This window comes from Typopeltis vanoorti, chromosome 22, assembly GCF_054136105.1.
Source record: "Typopeltis vanoorti isolate ZY-2024b chromosome 22, IOZ_Tvanoo_1.0, whole genome shotgun sequence".
Classification (NCBI taxonomy): Eukaryota; Metazoa; Arthropoda; class Arachnida; order Uropygi; family Thelyphonidae; genus Typopeltis; species Typopeltis vanoorti.
Genome location: NC_143570.1, coordinates 10240460 through 10260807, shown reverse-complemented (window position 1 = coordinate 10260807; position 20348 = coordinate 10240460). Strand labels below are relative to the sequence as shown.

General features: G+C 36.9%; 1 protein-coding gene across 5 annotated transcripts in view; it reads left to right on the top strand.

The window, feature by feature from the left end:
- Stat92E (Signal transducer and transcription activator Stat92E) overlaps positions 1–20348 on the top strand; it is a 477065-nt gene that overhangs the window by 336179 nt on the left and 120538 nt on the right. For all 5 annotated transcript variants that reach the window (XM_090412268.1, XM_090412269.1, XM_090412266.1 and 2 more), the window contains one exon: positions 10942–11092. In XM_090412268.1, coding sequence (XP_090268394.1) covers positions 10942–11092 — 151 coding nt within the window. The remainder of the gene's footprint in view (positions 1–10941; positions 11093–20348) is intronic.

Here is a 20348-nt window from a genome sequence, read left to right as displayed (position 1 = left end):
TGGTGAGCTCTCATTGGTCTCAAAAAAATCATCCAACCGAGTTGATGTTTCTTCTTTGAACCCACTAGGAATTACTCTAACATCCGATCTAGTGGGATGTGCCTGCCCTGCATGTTTTCGGAGTCTTAGTCTTACTTTGGCTCTTACTAGTTGATGGTCTTTACTGCAATCTGCTCGGAAAAGCATGCACATCAGAGATGCTCATCTTCTACCGCTGGAGAGCCAGGATGCAATTAATCTGGTGCCTTGACCTATGAATGTTAGATGTCCAAGTAGGTCCGTCGTGGATGTTTCTGGAAGCAGGTATTGGTAATCTGTTAGCACAGGCAAATTCCAACAGTCTTTCACCCTGGGTGTTACGTTCACCCAGACCAAACATTCCACACTCCGGCCTGACTCTCATATTCTTTCCCACTTTTGCATTTAAGTCCCCTAAGATGTAAAGTATGTATCTCCTTGGTAGGCAGTCCAAAACAGTCTGAATGTTTTCATAGAATTCCTCTCTCTCTTCTTTAGGCATATCCAAGTGGGGTGCATAAACTACTATGATTGATACATTGGTAGGCTGAGCCTTAAGTCTAGTAGAAAGTATCCTATCATTAATGTGGTTATAACCAAGAAGTTAAAGTGTAAATTAAACATTTGTTGTAATTTTGCATTTATACTTTATTGCACTGTTATAATTGATGCCATCATAACTTTTTCTTTATATACGGTGCTATTTATTTTACACCCTCTCAAGGTCATTTCATGTCTAAGAGAGTAAAGCAGTGTTTCTTCTTTTTTCAATCACAAGATGCTTGTGAATGTCTTTATATGACAGATGAATTTCATTGCCCAGTGTGAAAAAACCAGTGTCACCTTGCTTATTGAGGGTTTGAAAAGTCCCATGTTTGTTTGTTTGTTTTTTCTAGCAGAGTTTCTGGATTATTTAACACATGTGGCCAACCCACAGTACTAATGTATAATACATTTACATTTTGTGGGTGAGATTCGTATACCAGGATGATGGCTGAATTCTCAACTGGGATCCCTACTTCTTCTTGCAAAATGGGGTTCCATTTCCTTATTTTATTCTTTTAGATAAGAATATTATACAGTTCAAGTGAAATGTAAAATCCAAATCATAATTCCCTGCTTCAAAGTGTTTTCAAGCGCAGAATTACTGTGGCATCAAATTATCCTCTTTAAAATTAATTATGATACTTTTATTATCTATGTTGTAGATATCATTTACTAAGTTCTGGGTATATCTGTGTCCTTTCACATCAGTTCTCATTGCAGCATGCTTTCTCAAGCTGCATAAAACTTAAATGTATTGCTTCATCAGTAATTCCAGTTTTTCTGTTTCTTTCTTTCGAGATACAAATGTTAGTACATGGAGCCACCCTGTTTTTGTCATGCTCTGCTTCTTTCTTTTACAATACTAAAATAATAGTCACTGAGTTCATCACACTGATAAATCTAATTATTATACTACTGCTCAATCTTCTTTAATGAAAAACTGCTAACTTAACCTTCTTGGGACTGCCTTCTTCTCCTCAGTCTTTTTTCCTCCATTGGTGGTTTTCTTTTATTTCTATATAATTTTTACATTCTTCTTATTTTTGCTGTCAGATGTAATCATTTATTGATTGTATCTTACAATTTCTCTGATTTATGTGCCGATCTTGTTTAATATTGTTTGGTCCTCACTTACTCAAAAAGTTTGATTTTTTCTGTGCTGTATTCACTGTATACTAGCCTGACAGCTTCTTTATAGGTTGCTATTTTGTTTGTTTATATTCATAATCTTCCATATAAAACTGAAAAGGTATTCAAATATTCTGCAACACTGGGGAAAGTGACCATTCAGTCTTGTTCTGGGAAGTTGCTAAACATGTGGAATTCTCTGCCAAGAAAGGGTTAATGTTGAACTATAAGCTAGATCACATTTTGGAGCAGTGCCATGGTTTGAGAAGCTACAAGGAAAAAAGATGTCAGTAGTGCATGGGAAGTGGTCAGGTATTGTTTGTGAGAAGTAGTGTCAGATTGATACTGAAGGTCAGGAGGATCAAGTTGGGATTCAGTAGATGAGTAGAGATATAAAGCAAGAACTGCAAAAAAAAAAAGAAAGAAAGAAAGAAAACACTGGAGGAAATATTAAAAAAAAAGGTGATCAGCATATTCATGAACAGCACAAAGTGTAAGCAAGAAGAGTACCTAGTTTGGTAAGAAAGGCCAAATCTGATTATGAGAGAAAATTAGATTAGCAGGCCAAAGTAAATCCAAAATTTTTTTGCTATGTAACAAGTCAGAGGAAAAATGACTGGTAGGATGACTTTATACAATTCTGATAGTAGGAAGGTGACAGAGGGAAAAGAAATAGTTGAGTTGCTGAGTGATCTTGCAAAGGCAACATGATCTAGGTGGAAATTATGCAGTTTCTAATGTGACAGAGATGTCTATCAAAATTGAGGAAAATGAACAGGAGGTGTTCAGCATATTGAAAAATAGTGTGAATGCAGTAGTGGGTTGGATGGCATGTTAGCCCTTGTACTGTGTGAATGTGCAAGAGAATTAGCATTGCCTCTAATGAAGTTGTTCAGTCTAAGTCAAGCTCTGGCAGGTTTCCAGGGAAGTGGAAAGAGGATAAGGTAGTTCCATTGCATAAATTTGGCTTCAAGTAGCAAACTGCAGGCCATTTAATAAATCAGGAGTGGTGGTTAAATGGTTAAAGGTAAAATTCAAGAGTGGGTGGATAAGGATGCAATACTCTATAGTGGTCACCACAACTTTGTAAAGGATAGATTCAGTCTTAGTAACTTATTCACATTTTATAATAAAATGAAGGAAATGGCTACACCATGATACTGCTGGACTTTGCAAAGGCATTTGACAGAATACTGCATGGTAAACTATTACAAAAGTTGGAACAAATGGGAATGGATATGAAACTAGTAGCATGTGTGTGTGTGTGGGGGGGGGGGGGTCTGACAGACAGACATCAGAGGGCAGTGTGGAATGGTGAAGTGGAATCTAGGAGAATGAGGGTGACTAGCAGAGTACTTCAGGGTTCTGTAATAGAGCCACTACTCTCAATGATATAGGGAAAGATTTAAGAGGGATATTCATTTGTTTGCTGATGATGCAAAGCTGGAGAGCACAGTAGTTGATAAAGGTGATCTAGATATTGTTCACGGTTGATTTTAATAAATTGGTATTGTAGGCAAAGGATAATGATTGTTAATATAATGTAATGCAAAATCTATGGTTATGCACTTTGGGTTGAAAAGGTGAAACATACGGTGTATCATATTGATGATTAGATTGCAGGAAATGGATGAGGCTAGGGACTGGGATAATGGTGGACAGAGAGTTGAAGTTCAGAGGACATATTGCAAAGGTTATTAAAATAGCTCAAAGGATTACTTGGATGTTGAAAAACACAATAACTAGTAAAGATAGGAAGTTATTATCCTTCTTCATAAAATATGATTTGACTGTATCTTGACTATTATGTACAGATTTGATCACCTGAGTTCCTTTGGAGGTTGTGTAAGAGTGTGGTTAGTAAGGGTGTGCAGACTAGATTTTTTGCGTGGAGAGTGGTGAACCAGTGGAATGGATTGTGAGAATTAGTTGCGAGTTCCCTGACAGCGAACAAGTTTAAGGAAAGGTATGGTAGGTTTTTGTGTATATAATACAGTAGTTAGTTTGGGTCTCCCACGATGATTTGTTCTTGCATTTCATTTTATATAATGCTATAATTACTTAGTTTTATTCCCAAATATTTTATTTGGGAATCAATTATTTTTCCTTTTATTTTGAGTTTATATACCTTTTCTCCTGCATTGTTATATGTATTTCATAATATTTGTAAATCATCTTTTGTAAATAGTGAAAACATCATCTATATGTCATTTTTTAATCTGGTATACGCAATGTTCCATTTCTTTTCTTTTTATTTCATTCATCGGTGGAATTATTATCTGCATATATATATATATATATATATATATATATATATATATATATATATATCTTTATTTTATTTATTTATTTATTTTTATTATTTTTTTTTGATGCAACGAATTTACCTCAGCCATACAGCTGGTGGGGGTAGTTATTGCTACCATACTTGGGAGATGATTATGAGCAAGGTTGTTTCCCGTTGCCTTCCTTGTCGTAGTATATTTTATGACTGTAGCTGTGTGTGTTCACGGGACTGCTTTGCCTGTTTTGAGAGATGAAAAACCCAATTTACTGGGAGAAAAACCCTCCACCACTGTATGAGACCGGTTAACTCACTTTTAGTTGAAAGAGACCAGATAAAGATTCCTCACGTCACTGATGGGAATCGTCTTCTCGGCTTCTAGTCATTAAAGAAATTTAATGACTGGAAGCTGAGAGATACCAAAAAGAAAAAAAAAAAGCTTATTATATTCAACCATTATTTTTGATTTCTCATCCATGTTGGGTTGAAAATAATTAGTTTAAATAATTACTTTTGGTGATTTTCATTTCCTGCATGTAATACTACCTACATATCGAACCAAATTTAAATTTTCTTTTTTTATTTTTTATATTCTTTAATTTCTAATCTAATAATTAATGGCATTTACAGTATACAGTAGTCTCCCCTCTTATCCATGGTTTCAGTTACCCACAGTCAACCCCAGTTCAGAAATATTAAATGGAAAATTCCAAGTGAGATACCACTTGGTATTTGATCGCATTTGATCAGTAATTGATAAGGACCCTAATCTGCATATCATGCAGTGCTTGACATCATTCACTATTGCTGATACAATAACATTCATCAAAGCTGTAAAGAATAAATTAAAACCAGAAACTGTAAATGCCTGCTGGAAGAACTTATGGAGTGAAGTTGTGAATGATTTTAAATGCTTCCTGAGGATTAGTGGAGAAGTTCGGAAAATCATTCATGCAGCAGGACAATTTAAAGGCATGAGGAATTGGAAGAACTTGTTGAGTCATCTACAGAGGAAGATGAAGAAGAAGAAACTGAAGCCGAACCAGCAATGTAAACATTACCAAAAGTTTCGAATTGCACAGACATTAAAGGACAAAATTACGGAATATGATCCTTGGATGGAATGCAGCATCATAGTCACCCTTATGATCGCTGGAGGATTACAACCTCTGCAGCAACACTTTGATGAGTTAAAAAGAAAGAGACAAAGCTTCCAATTACAGTTTTTTCAAAAGTTTCGGCAAAAAAAAACCCCTTCAACTATCGAGGATCTCCAACCATCATCATCATCTGCTCCTGACATCCAACCATAGACATCGTCATGGCTCGATGATCCTACTTCTGACATCATGTATGAAGTCTCCATAGCTCAGTCAGTATAGACAAAGCCTTTAGTCAGAAAAACCTTGGTTTGATTTCTGTCAGTGACGTGAGGCATCTTTATCTGGTCTCTTTCAACTAAAAGTGAGTTAACCGGTCTCATACAGTGGTGGAGGGTTTTTTTCATCTCTCAAAACAGGCAAAGCAGTCCCATGAACACACATGGCTACAGTCATAAAATATACTACAACAAGGAAGGCAACGGGAAACAACCTTACTCATAATCATCTCCCAAATATGGTAGCATATAACTACCCTCACCAGCCGTATGGCTGAGGGAATGGATATGTGTATATAGGAAAAAACATAGTATATATGGTTCGGTACTATCTGCAGTTTCAGGCGTTCACTGGGATTTTGGAATGTATTCCCTGCAGATAAGCAGGGATTACTGTAATAGAACACATCTACTGAAACACATTGACACAAGAAGTTAAAAAAATGTATTACATTAGATATTTCAATCTGAATTTAACAGATTATCTACTGAAATTTAAGGAAGTACAATAACAGCAATGGATTTCAAATGATACAGCTGGCCTGGTTGATTGAGTGCTTACCATGCTTATTCTCCAACCAACAAATTTGATCCCACTGTGGGATATGGATGTTTGTAAAAGCTTTCTCTGGATGAGCTTGTATACTCCCTTGAGATTATAAGGCTTTTTTAAAAAAAAAAAAAAAAAAGACACTACTGTAATATGGTATGATTAGTTGCAAGATGTGATTAAAAGAAAACAAACAAAAAAAAATACTACTTGTAACTAATAGGAATAAGCCTCTCCAAAAGACATTTCTCACTTAAAGTATTCAAATTTGAAGTGCATAGTGTTCCTGTAGTTTCTTCTCATAGACAAACATCCTGTTTATCTAAAGTCAAAGAGATGGCAGTCACAATGAACTTGGTAAACACCCAGTTGTTTTCCATTTAATTTCTGGTTATAAATTTGTTTCTTTCAATGCAAAGGAAGTTAGGAGTGTAATTTGCTTATTATGCCAGGAGAGTCAAGAGGCATAAGTCACCCAAAGAAAGACATCCGGTCTTGCATGGAAATGCATAAACTCTTTGAGACAATCTTTATTTAAAAAAATAAGAACAACTTCCTAAGAAAAATCATGGTGCTGGGTGTTGCCGATGGTTAGGGTAGGTGAAGTAGAGTTGAAATAAGGCAAGGTTATGTGGCATTGAAGTTGATTTTTTTTTTTTTTTGATTTTTTTAATTTTTTTTTATTTTTATTTTTTTATTTTTTTTTGACTCAAAGTCAGATTTGGATTGCTCATTGGTTGGTCTTTGTTGAATGCTGTCTAGTAGGCTGATTGGAAAGCTGGAATTTTGGTCTGCAGACAATGTGATATGCAGGTTTTCTCTTGAATTTCGTTGGCACATTTGTAAAACTAAGATTTGGATAGAGGACTTAACTTTTGGGTCTGAATGAGGGATGGCAGATTCCATTCCAGTAAGAATTATTTCAATTACTCATTTGAAGTAGGTATCTGGATCTGAATACCAAAACTTGGATGAAGGGTGTTTTGCTGGAAAAGAGAATGATAATGTTATACTATGCATTACCAAGAGGAAAGCTGACATCTGTAGTGTATATATCACGAGAAGTGGTTAAGAAGTAGATTGTGGTTGTTGGTGCAGGTGGCAGTGAGTGAATTATTTAGTGTGCTGATGGTAGGAGGACAGTTTTTGAAAGAAGATTTAACGCCAAAAGAAATTTATTCAAAGTTCATTAAAGTTTATTGGCACTCTTCTCCTTTGTTTTTGACAATTAAGAAATGGGCTGTCGTGTTTAAATGTGGCCTTGAAGATGATCCACATGAAGGATGTCGAAAAAGTGCAACAACACCAGAAATCATTGAGATCAAGTGCACGATATGGTATTGGATGACTAGCAAGTCCAAGTGCGTGAAATTGCTGAGACTATAGGCATTTCAAAAGAACGTGTAGGATATATTTTGCATGAAGAATTGCAAATGAAAAAGGTTTGCGCAAGATGGGTGCTGCACCTGCTCACAGTAGATCAAAAATGCACTCGGACAAAAATCTCTGAACAGTGCTTGAAGCGTTTTAACAAGAATAAAACTGATTTTGTGTGTCGATTTATTATTATGGATGAGACTTGGATTAACCATTACACACCAGAATCCAAACAGCAGTAAACACTGGACAGAAGTCAGTTGTTCAGTGCCAAAGAAGCAAAGTCGGTTCCATCAGCATGAAAGGTCATGGCATCGGTGTTTTGGGATGCTAAAGGCATTTTGTTTATTAATTATCTTGAAAAGTGTAAAACAATAACCGGAGAATATTATTCCAATCTTTTAACCAGACTAGACGAAAAAATTTGTGAGAAAAGACACGGTTTGCAGAAGAAAAGAATCATCTTTCATCAAGACAATGCACCTGCCCACAAAGTTGTTTTGGTAATGGGAAAATTAAGGGATCTGCACTATGAATTGTTGGAACATCCACCCTATTCCCCGTATTTAGCTCCCTCTGACTTCTATCTCTTCCCAAAACTCTTCCTTGCTGGTCAGCGTTTTTCTTTGAATCAAGAGGTGCTTGCAGCTGTAGAGGGGTAATTTGCAGTTCTTACTGTGAACCACTACAGGAACAGGATAATGCTCTGGAGCATCGCTGGAATAAATTATTAGCCTTAAGTTAGATTATGTTGAAAAATAAAAATAATTTTGAAATTATGAATTCGTTTTTTCATTGTTAGGCTGAGAACTTTTCAGACCACTCTCGTATCTCAGGTAGTATGATCACTAAGCACATTAGATAGTAATGGGAGAGGAAAGGTTAACAAAATAGTTTGATGCCAAGATGGCAGGAAAAAGACCTAAAGGAAGACCAAAGTCTAGATGGCCTTTGGTCTTCCTTCCTGAACCAAAATCTTGATTCAGCCATTAGCGCCTTAAGAGAACAAAATGTGCTATAAGACAAGATTGGAGTGCTGACAAGTAACGGACTAATTTGGAGGAAAATTGTTGATAGGAGATTATTCATAACGTAAACTTGTTCATATGGTGTTGTCATAGTAGCCGGAACACCAATTGTGGGAACATATCAGGAAGTTGATGATGAAGTGCAAGTGTTGTATTTTGGAATGCAGAAATATAAGACTTACTGATATATTGATAACATTATACTGCATGAAGTGGATGAAATTCAAGATCTGGTAGTAATGCTTGACAGTAGACTGAAGTCTAGAGCACATTTTGCATATGATGCAAAGACTGCATATTGTATTACTGCCTAGATAAGAAGTATGGTAACATGTAGGGATAAGGAGATGGTTATACCACTGTATAAAGCACTGGTCAGACCACCCTTGGACTATTGTGTTGAGATTTGGTCCCTAGGTTTCCATTGGGATCAGAAATGTTGGAGTGGGTCCAGAGATGAGTAACAATATCAGTGTTCTGGAATGTTAGCTATGGAGAGAAGTTGAAGGAATGCGGATTACAGAGTTCGGCAGATAGGAGGAAAAGAGGTAATATAGTTAAGTTAGTAAGGGGATTTTATTGGATTAATCGCAAAGAGATTATAAAGAATAGGTGAGAGAAGAAGAATCAGAAGCCATCCCTGAAAGTTGTGTAAAAGTGTGGTGAAGATGGGTTGTGGATTAGATTTTTTACATGGTGAATTGTCAACGAATGGAATGCAGGACTGGAATATACACTCATGACAGTTGAATTAGAGATACATACCTGCCATGTTGGTGAAATGGTGCTGTGGTCACCCCGGTGAATTGAATAGTGCCACGTGGCTCGTGACAGGGATGTCATCAGACCTTGTACTGACCATCTGAGTAATAGTCTAGCACAGAATGAGGAAGACTCGAGATCGCAACGAATTTGATCACGGCCAGATAGTTGGAGCCAGATGTATGGGGCATTCCATCTCTGAAATCGTGCAGGCACTGGGCTTTTCACGGGCCAGTGTGTCAAGAGTGTACTGTGAGTACATGGAATCAGGTAAAACCACAGCCACCATGGAAAACTGCCGTGGTGTACAACGTGGCGATGATGGGGGACGCCGTCGGCTAGCTCAGATGGTAACAGCAGATAGGTGGGCCACAGTGCCGCAGATCACTTGCCAATTCAATGCTGGACAACGACATGTGAGCAGCCATACCATCCAGAACCATCTCTTCACTATAGGGTACAGAATCCACCCCCAACTAGGGTAACTGCTCACCGCACATCACAAGGCACAACAATTTGCATGGGTGCAGGAACACCACCATTGGATCCTCGACGCATGGAAAAAGGTCGCTTGGACTGATGAGTCGAGGTACGTGCCGATGGCAAGGTACGAGTGCCTCGCAAAACACATGAAGCGATAGATCCCTCGTGCCAGCAGGGTACAATTCAGGCCGGTGGTGGTGGTATCCTCATATGGGGACTGTTTATGTGGGATGAAATGGGTTTCCTGGTAGATCTACCATTGTCCCTCACTGGCGAACAATACAGGGACCTGCTGTCAGGTGATGTGCACCCATTTCTGCACCTTCAGCACACTGCAGGAGAACTGTACATACAGCAAGACAATGCACCCGCCCCACTGGCCCCCGAATTGTGGGTGAATGAACACTCCACGGACACGAGGATGCTTGGCTGGACCCCGAGGTCTCCTGACCTCAATCCTATTGAACACATCTGGGATGCTGTCGAGAGAGAGAGAGATCTGTGCCCTGGACCCTGCTCTGACCAATCTCCGTGCATTGTGGGAGGCTGTGCAGTGGTCATGGATCAGTTTGGCTCCCCAATGCTTCCGGTACCTTGTGGAGTCCATGCCATGCCACATTGCCGCTGTCATCAAGATGAAAGGAGGGTGCTACCTGCTACTAGGCAGGTATCTCTAATTCATCTGCTCATGAGTGTATTATTAATGTAGGGATGTTAAGTATTTTAAGATTCAGTGAGATAAATATGTTGTCAGTTGAATGAACACCTCCCACAGTGAGTCTGCTGACTCAGTGGAGGTTGCAATAATAACAACAACAACATTTTTATAAAAAAGTATTTACATCAAATAAAAATTGAAGCAATTATTTGTAAGTTATTGTTATTTCGAAATTTTTGTCTGACACACACTCTCTCTCTCTCTGACTCTTGATTCTCATTAAAATATCATTTATATATTACTGATAACATGACATTCTAATTGATGATTTGTTTAAAATATTTGCTTGTTTGTTTTCTGGTACATTCCTTTGTCTTGACTACCTTAAATTTTCATAGAAAAATATAATTCAATTAATTTTAATGCCATTCATTCTGTCTACAAGTTCTATTTTTTTGTAGAAATGAGTTCATTATTTATTTCCTAAAAATCTGATGAAGAAAAACTGTGCTTGAGGGATCAGCAAAATCCTGTTAATGAAATCATTAAATATAGCAGATGTGTGTATTTTTTTGTGTAGATACCATTTTTCCTTGAAACTATCAGAAAACTGAGAAAGACAGTTTGTAGTGTCAGAAAAATATAATTTTTCTTAGTTATATAATTTGTAACCAGTTTTATTGCTTGTTTTATCATAATCTAAAGGACCTTTGATATATAATCTTACAGATACTCAAATTCAAGATTATACAAATATGTTACTTAGTTGGTCACAGTTTTGTAAAGAACCACTGCCAGAAAGGAACTTTACATTTTGGGAGTGGTTTTATGCAATTATGAAAATTACAAGAGAGCATTTAAGAGGACCATGGAATGATGGGTATGTATCTACATAAGTTTTGATAAAAATTAAAATGATCCTAAGATATTCAGATTATTTTGATTACTTTAAGATAGAAATTTTTGAATGTTTTATTCAATCCAAATAAATATTATGGTTACTCTTATTTCAAACGTTTGCATTTGCTTGTTCTGAAGGAGTGATCACTACACTACACTACAAAGTATGCCATTATTTGTGTCAGCACTAAATATTTCATTTCCAACAAACTGCTCTGCATTCTTTCCATTAGATTTGCATTCTAGTGTGTTTGATAATTTTAAATTGAGCTTTATTTTCTATAAAGAAATAATAAAATTATATTGCATAGTATTCTTGATTTTTTTAAAAAAAAAGTATATTTAAATGTGTTTGGAACTTCTTCAATAAGAACTTGTAAATTTAAAGTCGAGAATGTACTTTGGATATCTCTTTTACTTGATGAGCTGTCCTTCATTATTATTGATATATTATTATATCATTATTCATTATATGATTTCTAGTAACAAGAATATATAGTAGAACCAGGTTAATGTGAAGTTCAGTGAACCAAAATTATGTGCTTGAATTAAACAAGTGAATAAGTCTATAAAGTTTGCTCATGCCTAGTGTGTGTGGCCAATGCAACAGTTCCATTCAGAATTATCATTCCCTTTGATAAAATAATAATAAAAAATCTGTAGGATCTCTTGTAGAAAAAATGACAGAATTGGCAGTACCTTTCTTGTTTCTATGTATTGCTTTTTGTTTTATGGACTTAATGCCATATGAAAATTTGACTTCCTATGGAATATGTGTAAGGTCATTGAATTCAGTATATTTCCTTAATGATTTAATCTGATTCATTATCAGCAATGATATGCACTTTCTGTTGCTTTTGTCACAGGAATATGCATGGTTTTCGATTGTATTTTGATTGATGTGCTCAATAATTAAAGTGTTTACGTTTTTTTGTTTATCTCTTATCTTTCAGTTGTTTCATTAGCTTGTACCATTTCTTTTGACATCAGTATGCCACAAGAAATGTACAATAGTCTACATTCACTTTTTCATAGTCTTTCATATAGCAATAAAAATGAAGTTCTGAACCTTAAAGGCAATAAAAGGTTGGAAGAAAGTGAAGATGATTGGTTTATGTTATGAACGTTTTTGAGAAAACGAGCCAGTAAAATTGCAAGTGTTTTTGTGATTCTTTAAAAGAAATTGGTTGTAAAAGGATTCAGATCCAGAAACTTTATTTCCAACTTTCTGGAATTAGAATGAGGCTGAAAATTCACTCTCCACTTGTCTCTGGCGCTCAAGGGTTCACTTTAGTGAGTATGGGCATGGCAAACCCAAGGTACCTGATGCTGGACCATGCCTTACTTCATATAATATACATCTGTTATATTATCTGTAGACTGGTCCCCTCCCCTTTTTTCTTTACTTCTTTCTTTTTTCTTGCCTCCCCATGCTATTAGAGTATTCGAGGGCTAGGGGTGAATCTTTCCTATTTTGTTATTTCATCCCATCTTGTGTGGAAAGGGCCTCTGCAGCCCTACCACTTTCTTCTTACAGTGACTTCACTCCAAAATGATAATATGGTTGTGCCTTATAACACATCTCATGCTGCATCGGCTGTCGTGCAAAATAATAAGAACTGCGTTTCGGGCTTAGGCAGAGGGTCCTGTTTGAGAAGTATATTACAGTCTCCATCAAAAGTCAGTGATACTGTAAATGAGCAATACAGAAGGTATACGATTAATCTTAGAAGGGAATTTTACATAGGAACATGTAATATTCAGGATCTACAGATGGGTACATTTGAGATTGTCTGTAAAGAGATGGATAGGTATAAAATTGACAACCTGGGAATTACTGAGACCAGATGGAATGGAGAAGGTCACTTCAAAAGACAGGATGGTAAGCTAGTTATTTACTCAGGTGGTGACTCAAACATTATGGGATAGCTGTGATACTGAAGACAGCTCAGGCAAGAAGCCCTTTTGGTTATAACCCCGTTAATGATAGGATAAAATCTATTTCACTTAAGGCTCAGCCTACCAATGTATCAATTGTGGTAGTTTATGCACCCCACATGGATAGGCCTGAAGAAGAGAGTGAGGAATTCTATGAAAACTTACAGACTGTTTTGGACTGCCTACCAAGGAGATACATACTTTACATCTTAGGGGACTTAAATGCAAAAGTGGGAAAGAATATGTCAGTCAGGCCGGAGTGTGGAATGTTTGGTCTGGGTGAACGTAACACCCGGGGTGAATGACTGTTGGAATTTGCCCATGCTAACAGATTACCAATACCTGCTTCCAGAAACATTCATGGCGGACCTATACTTGGATATCTAACATTCATAGGTCAAGTCACCAGATTGATTACATCCTGGCTTTCCAGCGGTAGAAGACGAGCATCACTGATGTGCATACTTTTCCTGGAGCAGATTGCGGTACAGACCATTAGCTAGTAAGAGCCAAAGTAAGATAAGACACTACAGGATAGCACAAAGAAGTATCTTGGCCCAATAAGAAGACCAAGAGACCCATGGATATCAGATTCAACATGGGAACTAATCAAAAGAAGGCAGTTGGAAAAACAAAGAGACACAGGGACTGAAGAATATCAGAGATTACATAGAGAAGTCAGAAGAGCCATCAAGCAGGACAAGGAAAAGTTCTATAATAAAAAATGTGAAGAGATAGAGTTCCAAATGAGGAGACACAATTATAAAAGGATGTTTTATTTAGTTCGTGACTTAAAGCACAAGTTTAAGCCCAAATTGAATGTCATCAAAGACAGGAATGCAGGATTACTAACAGAAGAATTGGAAATCAAAAACAGATGGAAAGAATACTGTGAGGAAGTGTACAGCAGAGTGGATAAAGAAATATTAAGCCCTCTAATCGGGACAATTTTGATTTGGAACCTCCTCCACTTAGAGGCATGAAGTTGAAAGAGCAGTTAAGCAGCTTAACAGCAATAAGGCCCCAGGTGCAGATGAAATCCCAGCAGAGTTAATTAAGGCCACAGGAACGGAGGGATAAGAGTGTTTCATAGATTGATTACAAGGATATGGAAGACAGAATCATGGCCTAGAGACTGGAAGAAGTCTGTTTTCTTACCACTACATAAGAAAGGTGATATGATGACATTCAAGAACTATAGAACTATTAGTTTAATAGTTCTAATCATGCAAGCAAAATTTTATTGAAGATCATGCTAAATAGGAATGAGACTAAAGTTGAGGCAGAGATGTCCGAGGAACAAGCAGGTTTTAGGAAAGGTAAGGGCACCAGAGATCAGATCTTTTGCCTTAGACAGATCATAGAAAAATATAAAGAATTCAGATTCCCTCTGGTAATGTGTTTCTTAAACTACTCTAAAGCTTTTGACTGTGTTGAGCATGTGAAACTGTAGGGAGTAATTAAAAGAAGGGGTTTTCCTCAACACACTATCAGGTTGATAGCCAACTTGTATAGGGAGCAAGAAACAACAGTAAGGACAGGTGTTCGATTGACTGACTGGCTTCAACTTGGAAGTTGAAGTTAGGCAAGGATGTGTACTTTTTCCTCACTTGTTTAGTATACAGGGTGGTTCAAAATTTCACATACTTTGAGGGGAAGTAGAGAACATCAAAATCAACCATATTCATATAGGATAGCATGACCGGAAATGCCACCTGAAAGGGATAGGTGGCACTGTTTGTCAGTGCAGTGCTCTGGGTGAGCAATTGGAGCTTCCTCATTCAAGCTTTTGACATCGTACGAAGGACATGCGTCGTTTTGCGAACGCTGAGATGGCAGACATGCACCACATACGGATTAGCTGACAGTAATGGATGAGCCTCTGTACAAATGTATCGCGAAAGGTTCCCAAACAGATGTGTACCACATCACCAAAGGTTTGCAAACCCATGACCTGTGCGATCACATGCTGCACAACAACAACGCTTCACCATTAATAATTGGGCAGGTATCATCGCTGACTGTTTAGTCGGCCCATACCTGTTACCACCCCGACTGGACTCCCAGAAGCATCGGACCTTTCTGATAGAAGTTCTGAACAATGTTCCAATGACTGTGCATTGGCAGATGTGTTTCCGACACAACGGGGCTCCACCCCCTTTTGGCATTTCTGTGTGTCAGTATTTGGACAGGTCCTTTGGGGCTAGATTAATTGGACGTGGTGGACCCGTTGCATGTCCCCACGCTCACCTGATTTATCGAGCATTGATTTCTTTCTGTGGAAGACCCTTAAAGCCATGGTGTACGAAATGCCTGCTGCCTCTGACATGGACCTCGTGGCAAGAATCGGCATCACTGCTGCTAATATTCGTGAAACTCCAGGTATTTTCGAAAATGTACGGCAATCAGCACATCGTCGGTGTCAAGCATGCATCACTGCTAATGGTCATAACTTTGAGCACCTTATGTGAAACCATATTATGTATCCAACTACTATTGAACTGTTCAGTTACTCCTAATAAAGTTTTTTACGCTACTTACTGCCTTGTGTTATTTATGTATCTTTGTGTCCCTGTTAGTACCTTCCGGTGGCGTTTCCGGTCACGCTTTCCTATGTGAATATGCTTGATTTTGATGTTCTCTACCTCTCCTCAAAGTTTGTACGTGGAATTTTGAACCACCCTGTATATGCAGAGGACATAATGCATGAAGCATTGGATGAGCTCAGGAATTAGGATAGGAAGTAGATTGATCAGTAATCTGAGGTATGCTGATGATACAGTACTCCTTTGTAATGACATGGAAGAACTACGACTAATTCTTAACAAAGTTAACAAGATCAGTAATAACAGAGGACTTCGACTCAATCCTAGCAAGACAAAGATTATGGTTCTCAAAGGAAATACAAACAGAGATGCGCTTGGCAAACAAGTGTACCTTAATGGAGAAAAAATTGAGCAAGTTTGAGTACCTGGGATCCATTATTAATGTGAAGAATCGCTGTTCAGAAAAAGGTTAGGATTGGCTTAAACAACAGTCAGAGACCTGTCTAAAATATGGAAGGATAGAGTTATCTCCATGGAAACAAAGTTAAGGATTTTGGATGCAGTTGTTTTTCCAACAGTGACTTATGGATATGAGACGTGGAACTTAAAGAAGTCAGATAAGAAGGGATATCTGCTTTTGAGATGTGATGTTATAGAGGACTGTTAAGGATATCATATACCGAAAGGCACACAAATGAATGGGTGTTAGAAAAGATCATTAGAACTTTAAGACTCCTTAAGGATAATGACAGAAGAAAGTTAAAATATTTTGGACACATTGAAAGGATGGAAGGAGGACTTCCCAGAACAGTAATAGAAGAAGGTCAAGTTCCTGGAAAACGAGGAAGGGGTAGACCATTAATGAGATGGATGGTGTGTGTGTGTGTGTGAAATGACTGATCTTCAGAGAGTTGAGGCTGCCAGAAAAGCAAACAACAGGCCTGGTGTGTCATATCACTGAGCATCAGAGTGATCATATGGCATCTGTAGATGCCCAGTGAACATAGAGAGAGAGAGAGAGACTTGTCTGTGATAACTTGCCTGTGGCAAGTGGATTGTTGGAGCCATGCCTATGATGTTCGTTTCTCTACTTGATTACATTCACATAATAATGAAATTTGTAAAAATGACCACTTAAATTTTTAGTATAAAATTAAAATTTATTCTTTGTGAAAATCTCTCGCAAATTCCTATATTTGTGAAAGATGTCATGGAAAATGAAAATTTCATTTTACTTACAGAATCTTGAGAAATTGTGATCCTGTTTGGTAACTCTGATAAAAGCATGTACATGGTCCATATATTTTTGCCTTCAATGTTCCTTTTTTTAAATTTATTTTCACTAACTCTTAGTTGTAATACTACCAACAGACTTTTAAGAAATGCTGCAAACAAACAGCCCTGATTGTTTTAAGAGTTAACTGAGTTTTTAATTTCATCAAGTGTGTAATTTCCTTTCATCTGATCTTTCTCTTGCTATTGCATTAGATTCATTGGCCTCTTATGACTAGATTACTTGGCTTGATAATAGCCTAATAAATGTTATTTGAGGGCAGTTAAGACTTTTTTTCATAATATTCCTTAACTTTTTGGAATATTATGAAATAACTAATTGATGGTTATAGAATCTCATTGTTTTATGATTGAAAAATTTGAATTTCCAGCAGGGAAACCCCTTATTACCCTTGTATGAAACTAGCAATTTCAAGGATGTTGGGCACTGGACCAAGTCTTTCTATTCAAAAGACATTGTAGCCTGCATACAATTCTATTCAGGTTATTAAAGAAGATCAAGGCTATTGGCATCTCAAATCAACATGTATAGTAAGTTGCTTGGCACCAGACTGTGAGTTTTAGAGCACAGATGGCTGTGTGTGTGTGTGTGTGTGTGTGTGTGTGTGTGTGTGTGTGTGTGTGTGTGTGTGTGTGTGTGTGTGTGTGTGTGAGAGAGAGAGAGAGAGAGAGAGAATGTCTGGGGGATTTTAGCTATTGCTGCATCATTTGATTGAATACAACTACAGACATAACCAGGAAATTTCCTCTATTACTAAAAAAAGTTGACATTAGAGGAAAAAAAAAAACAGCATCAAAGGTATCTTCAGTGTGATCTGGATTGGAATAGTATAGTATGCCCGCAGATACAAGCCCCTTCAACACTTCTGTGCATTTCAAAAGAAGGAGAATCCATTCTGATAATAGGGTAATCAGTCCATATTGTGGGATGAGTGTTTATTATTACACGTCAGAAAATTAATTTCTCTTTTATGATCATTGTAGTTTTTAAAGTGGTAACTATTGTATTTTGCTTGTATAACAGTTGGAAAATTTTACATATAAAGCACGTGATTTCGCATGTTGGTGACCAATTCTTACATCGCCTTATTTCTTTCTCCCCTTCAACATGAATTGACTCTTCTTGGTACTGAGCCAATGACAGTTCTCATATCTATAGTCAGACTATACAATCAACCTTTTTTTAATTATCTCAAATATATGAGAATTCACAAACCTAATACCCCCATCCAGTAGCTGACAGCTTAGACAGCCCACCTTACAGACTTGCCAAGCAAATAGCTAAATCACTTTCTCTTGATTACAGATAACTCTTCTTTTTTTTGTAAAAATTATGTTCACTTTTAATTAAAATCATAATAGAAAATCTTAGCCTAAAAGATTCAGACATCATGGTCAATTTTGACAATATATTATTGTTCACTAGTGTACCTTTTAACATGTACCCTTGACCTTATTAACACATTCAGGTCAGGGCGATCGTGGCTCACTCACCCCTAACCCAACTATCTGTTAAAGCAAGCGAATTTACTGGCAGTTTCGTTCCTGCGTGTCATCAGACTATTCGTAATGGTTTCTTCGATTGTAACTAATCCTGCAGTTTGTTCGATTGCATTTGAAATTTTTGATGTCATTAAGACAGATCACAAATGCCAACTTCAAAAAAAATTCTACCAAAAGACTTGCAACAAACATGCCACATAAACTTTGTGTCAGCGAGGCCGCCTGCTAGCCTGCGGCAATAAAATTCTACCGAAAGGGTTGCAACTAACAAGCCGTGAAAATTTTGCATCAGATCGGCCTGTCCGCATGATGCAGAAGCAGCACACAGACAGTAATGTTGGTATGATAAATGTGTGAAACATTTCCCAACTTGAATGTGTTATGTCACATTTTCCCTCCAACATTTAGGAACTACTCAAATTCACCTTTTATTCAGGTTATTTTACTTGGAAAGGGGGGGGGGGTGTCCAAGCAGCTAGATGAGACTACTGTGGCGTTCCCATTTCCCATTTTATATAGTTAATCAAGCAGTTAGTCAATTTCTTGAAAACCAAGCACTGAACACAGCTGCATGTGTGCTAGCAGTTTTGCTGCAATATATAAATGATGTTTTTGCTATTTGGCTTCATGCCTAGACACATTAAACACATTGGTTATACACATGTATTCACAAGAATATAGTAATTTTATTGCTGCAAATATTTCAACCAGAAACTAATTGTTCATCATCAGTACATCAGCATAATCACAAGTGAAGCTACAACAAAGAATGTTAATCCAATTTGTAAACCTTGTGATTATGCTGATGTACTGATGATGAACAATTAATTTCTGGTTGAAATATTCACAATAATAAAATTATTACTATATTCTTGTGAATATGTGTGTATAATAAATGTTATATTGGCACAAGTTTCATTAAAAATTTGACAATAAATAACATTTCTAGCATATTAAACAAACAACGTCAAAAATTTGCTTCATCATAGAACAGTTGTCTTCCCCCTTCATAGACACACCATAACATGATTGTAAAATGGATTATTATCCTTCTCTGTTTATACGAGCCTACCACCCAAAAATCTGGAAGACAATCATTCTAAGATCACACTTGCATGAAGTCCTCCAAATTAACTGTGCTGTCATCTGGCTCCCAGAGGGCTTCTTGTTAGGACGTGCAGTGTTAATTCAGTATCCATTGTTTCCATAACATTCCAATTGAATGCTGTGTGTCACTATAGTTGTAATTTGTGCTCTGATGATGTTGGCTAAACTAATGAAATATTAGCAAGTTCAATAAATTAATTATTGCTTCTTCTTCTGGTGTTATTTATACACTGAAGCTCTGTTATGAATAACCAACATATGAGTTTTTCTGTACATGTGCTTAATATGCTATCATCTCTAAGCACATGTACAGAAAAACTCATGTGTTGGTTATTCATAACAGAGCTTTAGTGTATAAATAACACCAGAAGAAGAAGCAATAATTAATTTATTGAACTTGCTAATATTTCATTAGTTTAGCCAACGTCATCAAAGCACAAATTACAACTATAGTGACACACACATTTTGAGACCAAAATGTTCTAGCTCACATTATTTGATGTTACCCATCACAAACAGTTGCACATCTATCAGATTGACCAAAGGATAAACTACAGGTCCAAAGGATCTGATAAACATCAGGAAAATTCAGTGGAAAGCCTTTCCTAAATCATGAAGAAGTTTACTGTATACCCATTCCTGTTGTTAAAGGCCTGTCTTAAGATATTGTTAAAATATCTTGATCTTCAGGAGACAGCTGCCTAATACGTAAAATTTCCTCATTTATATATTCAGTAATGAACAGACTTTTAAGAATATGCTGTCTGTTTTGATAAACTAGAACTAATTAATTCTTAATGATAAAAAAAACATTCTCTTCAGTATGCAAACTAAAAGCTATTTCTCAAT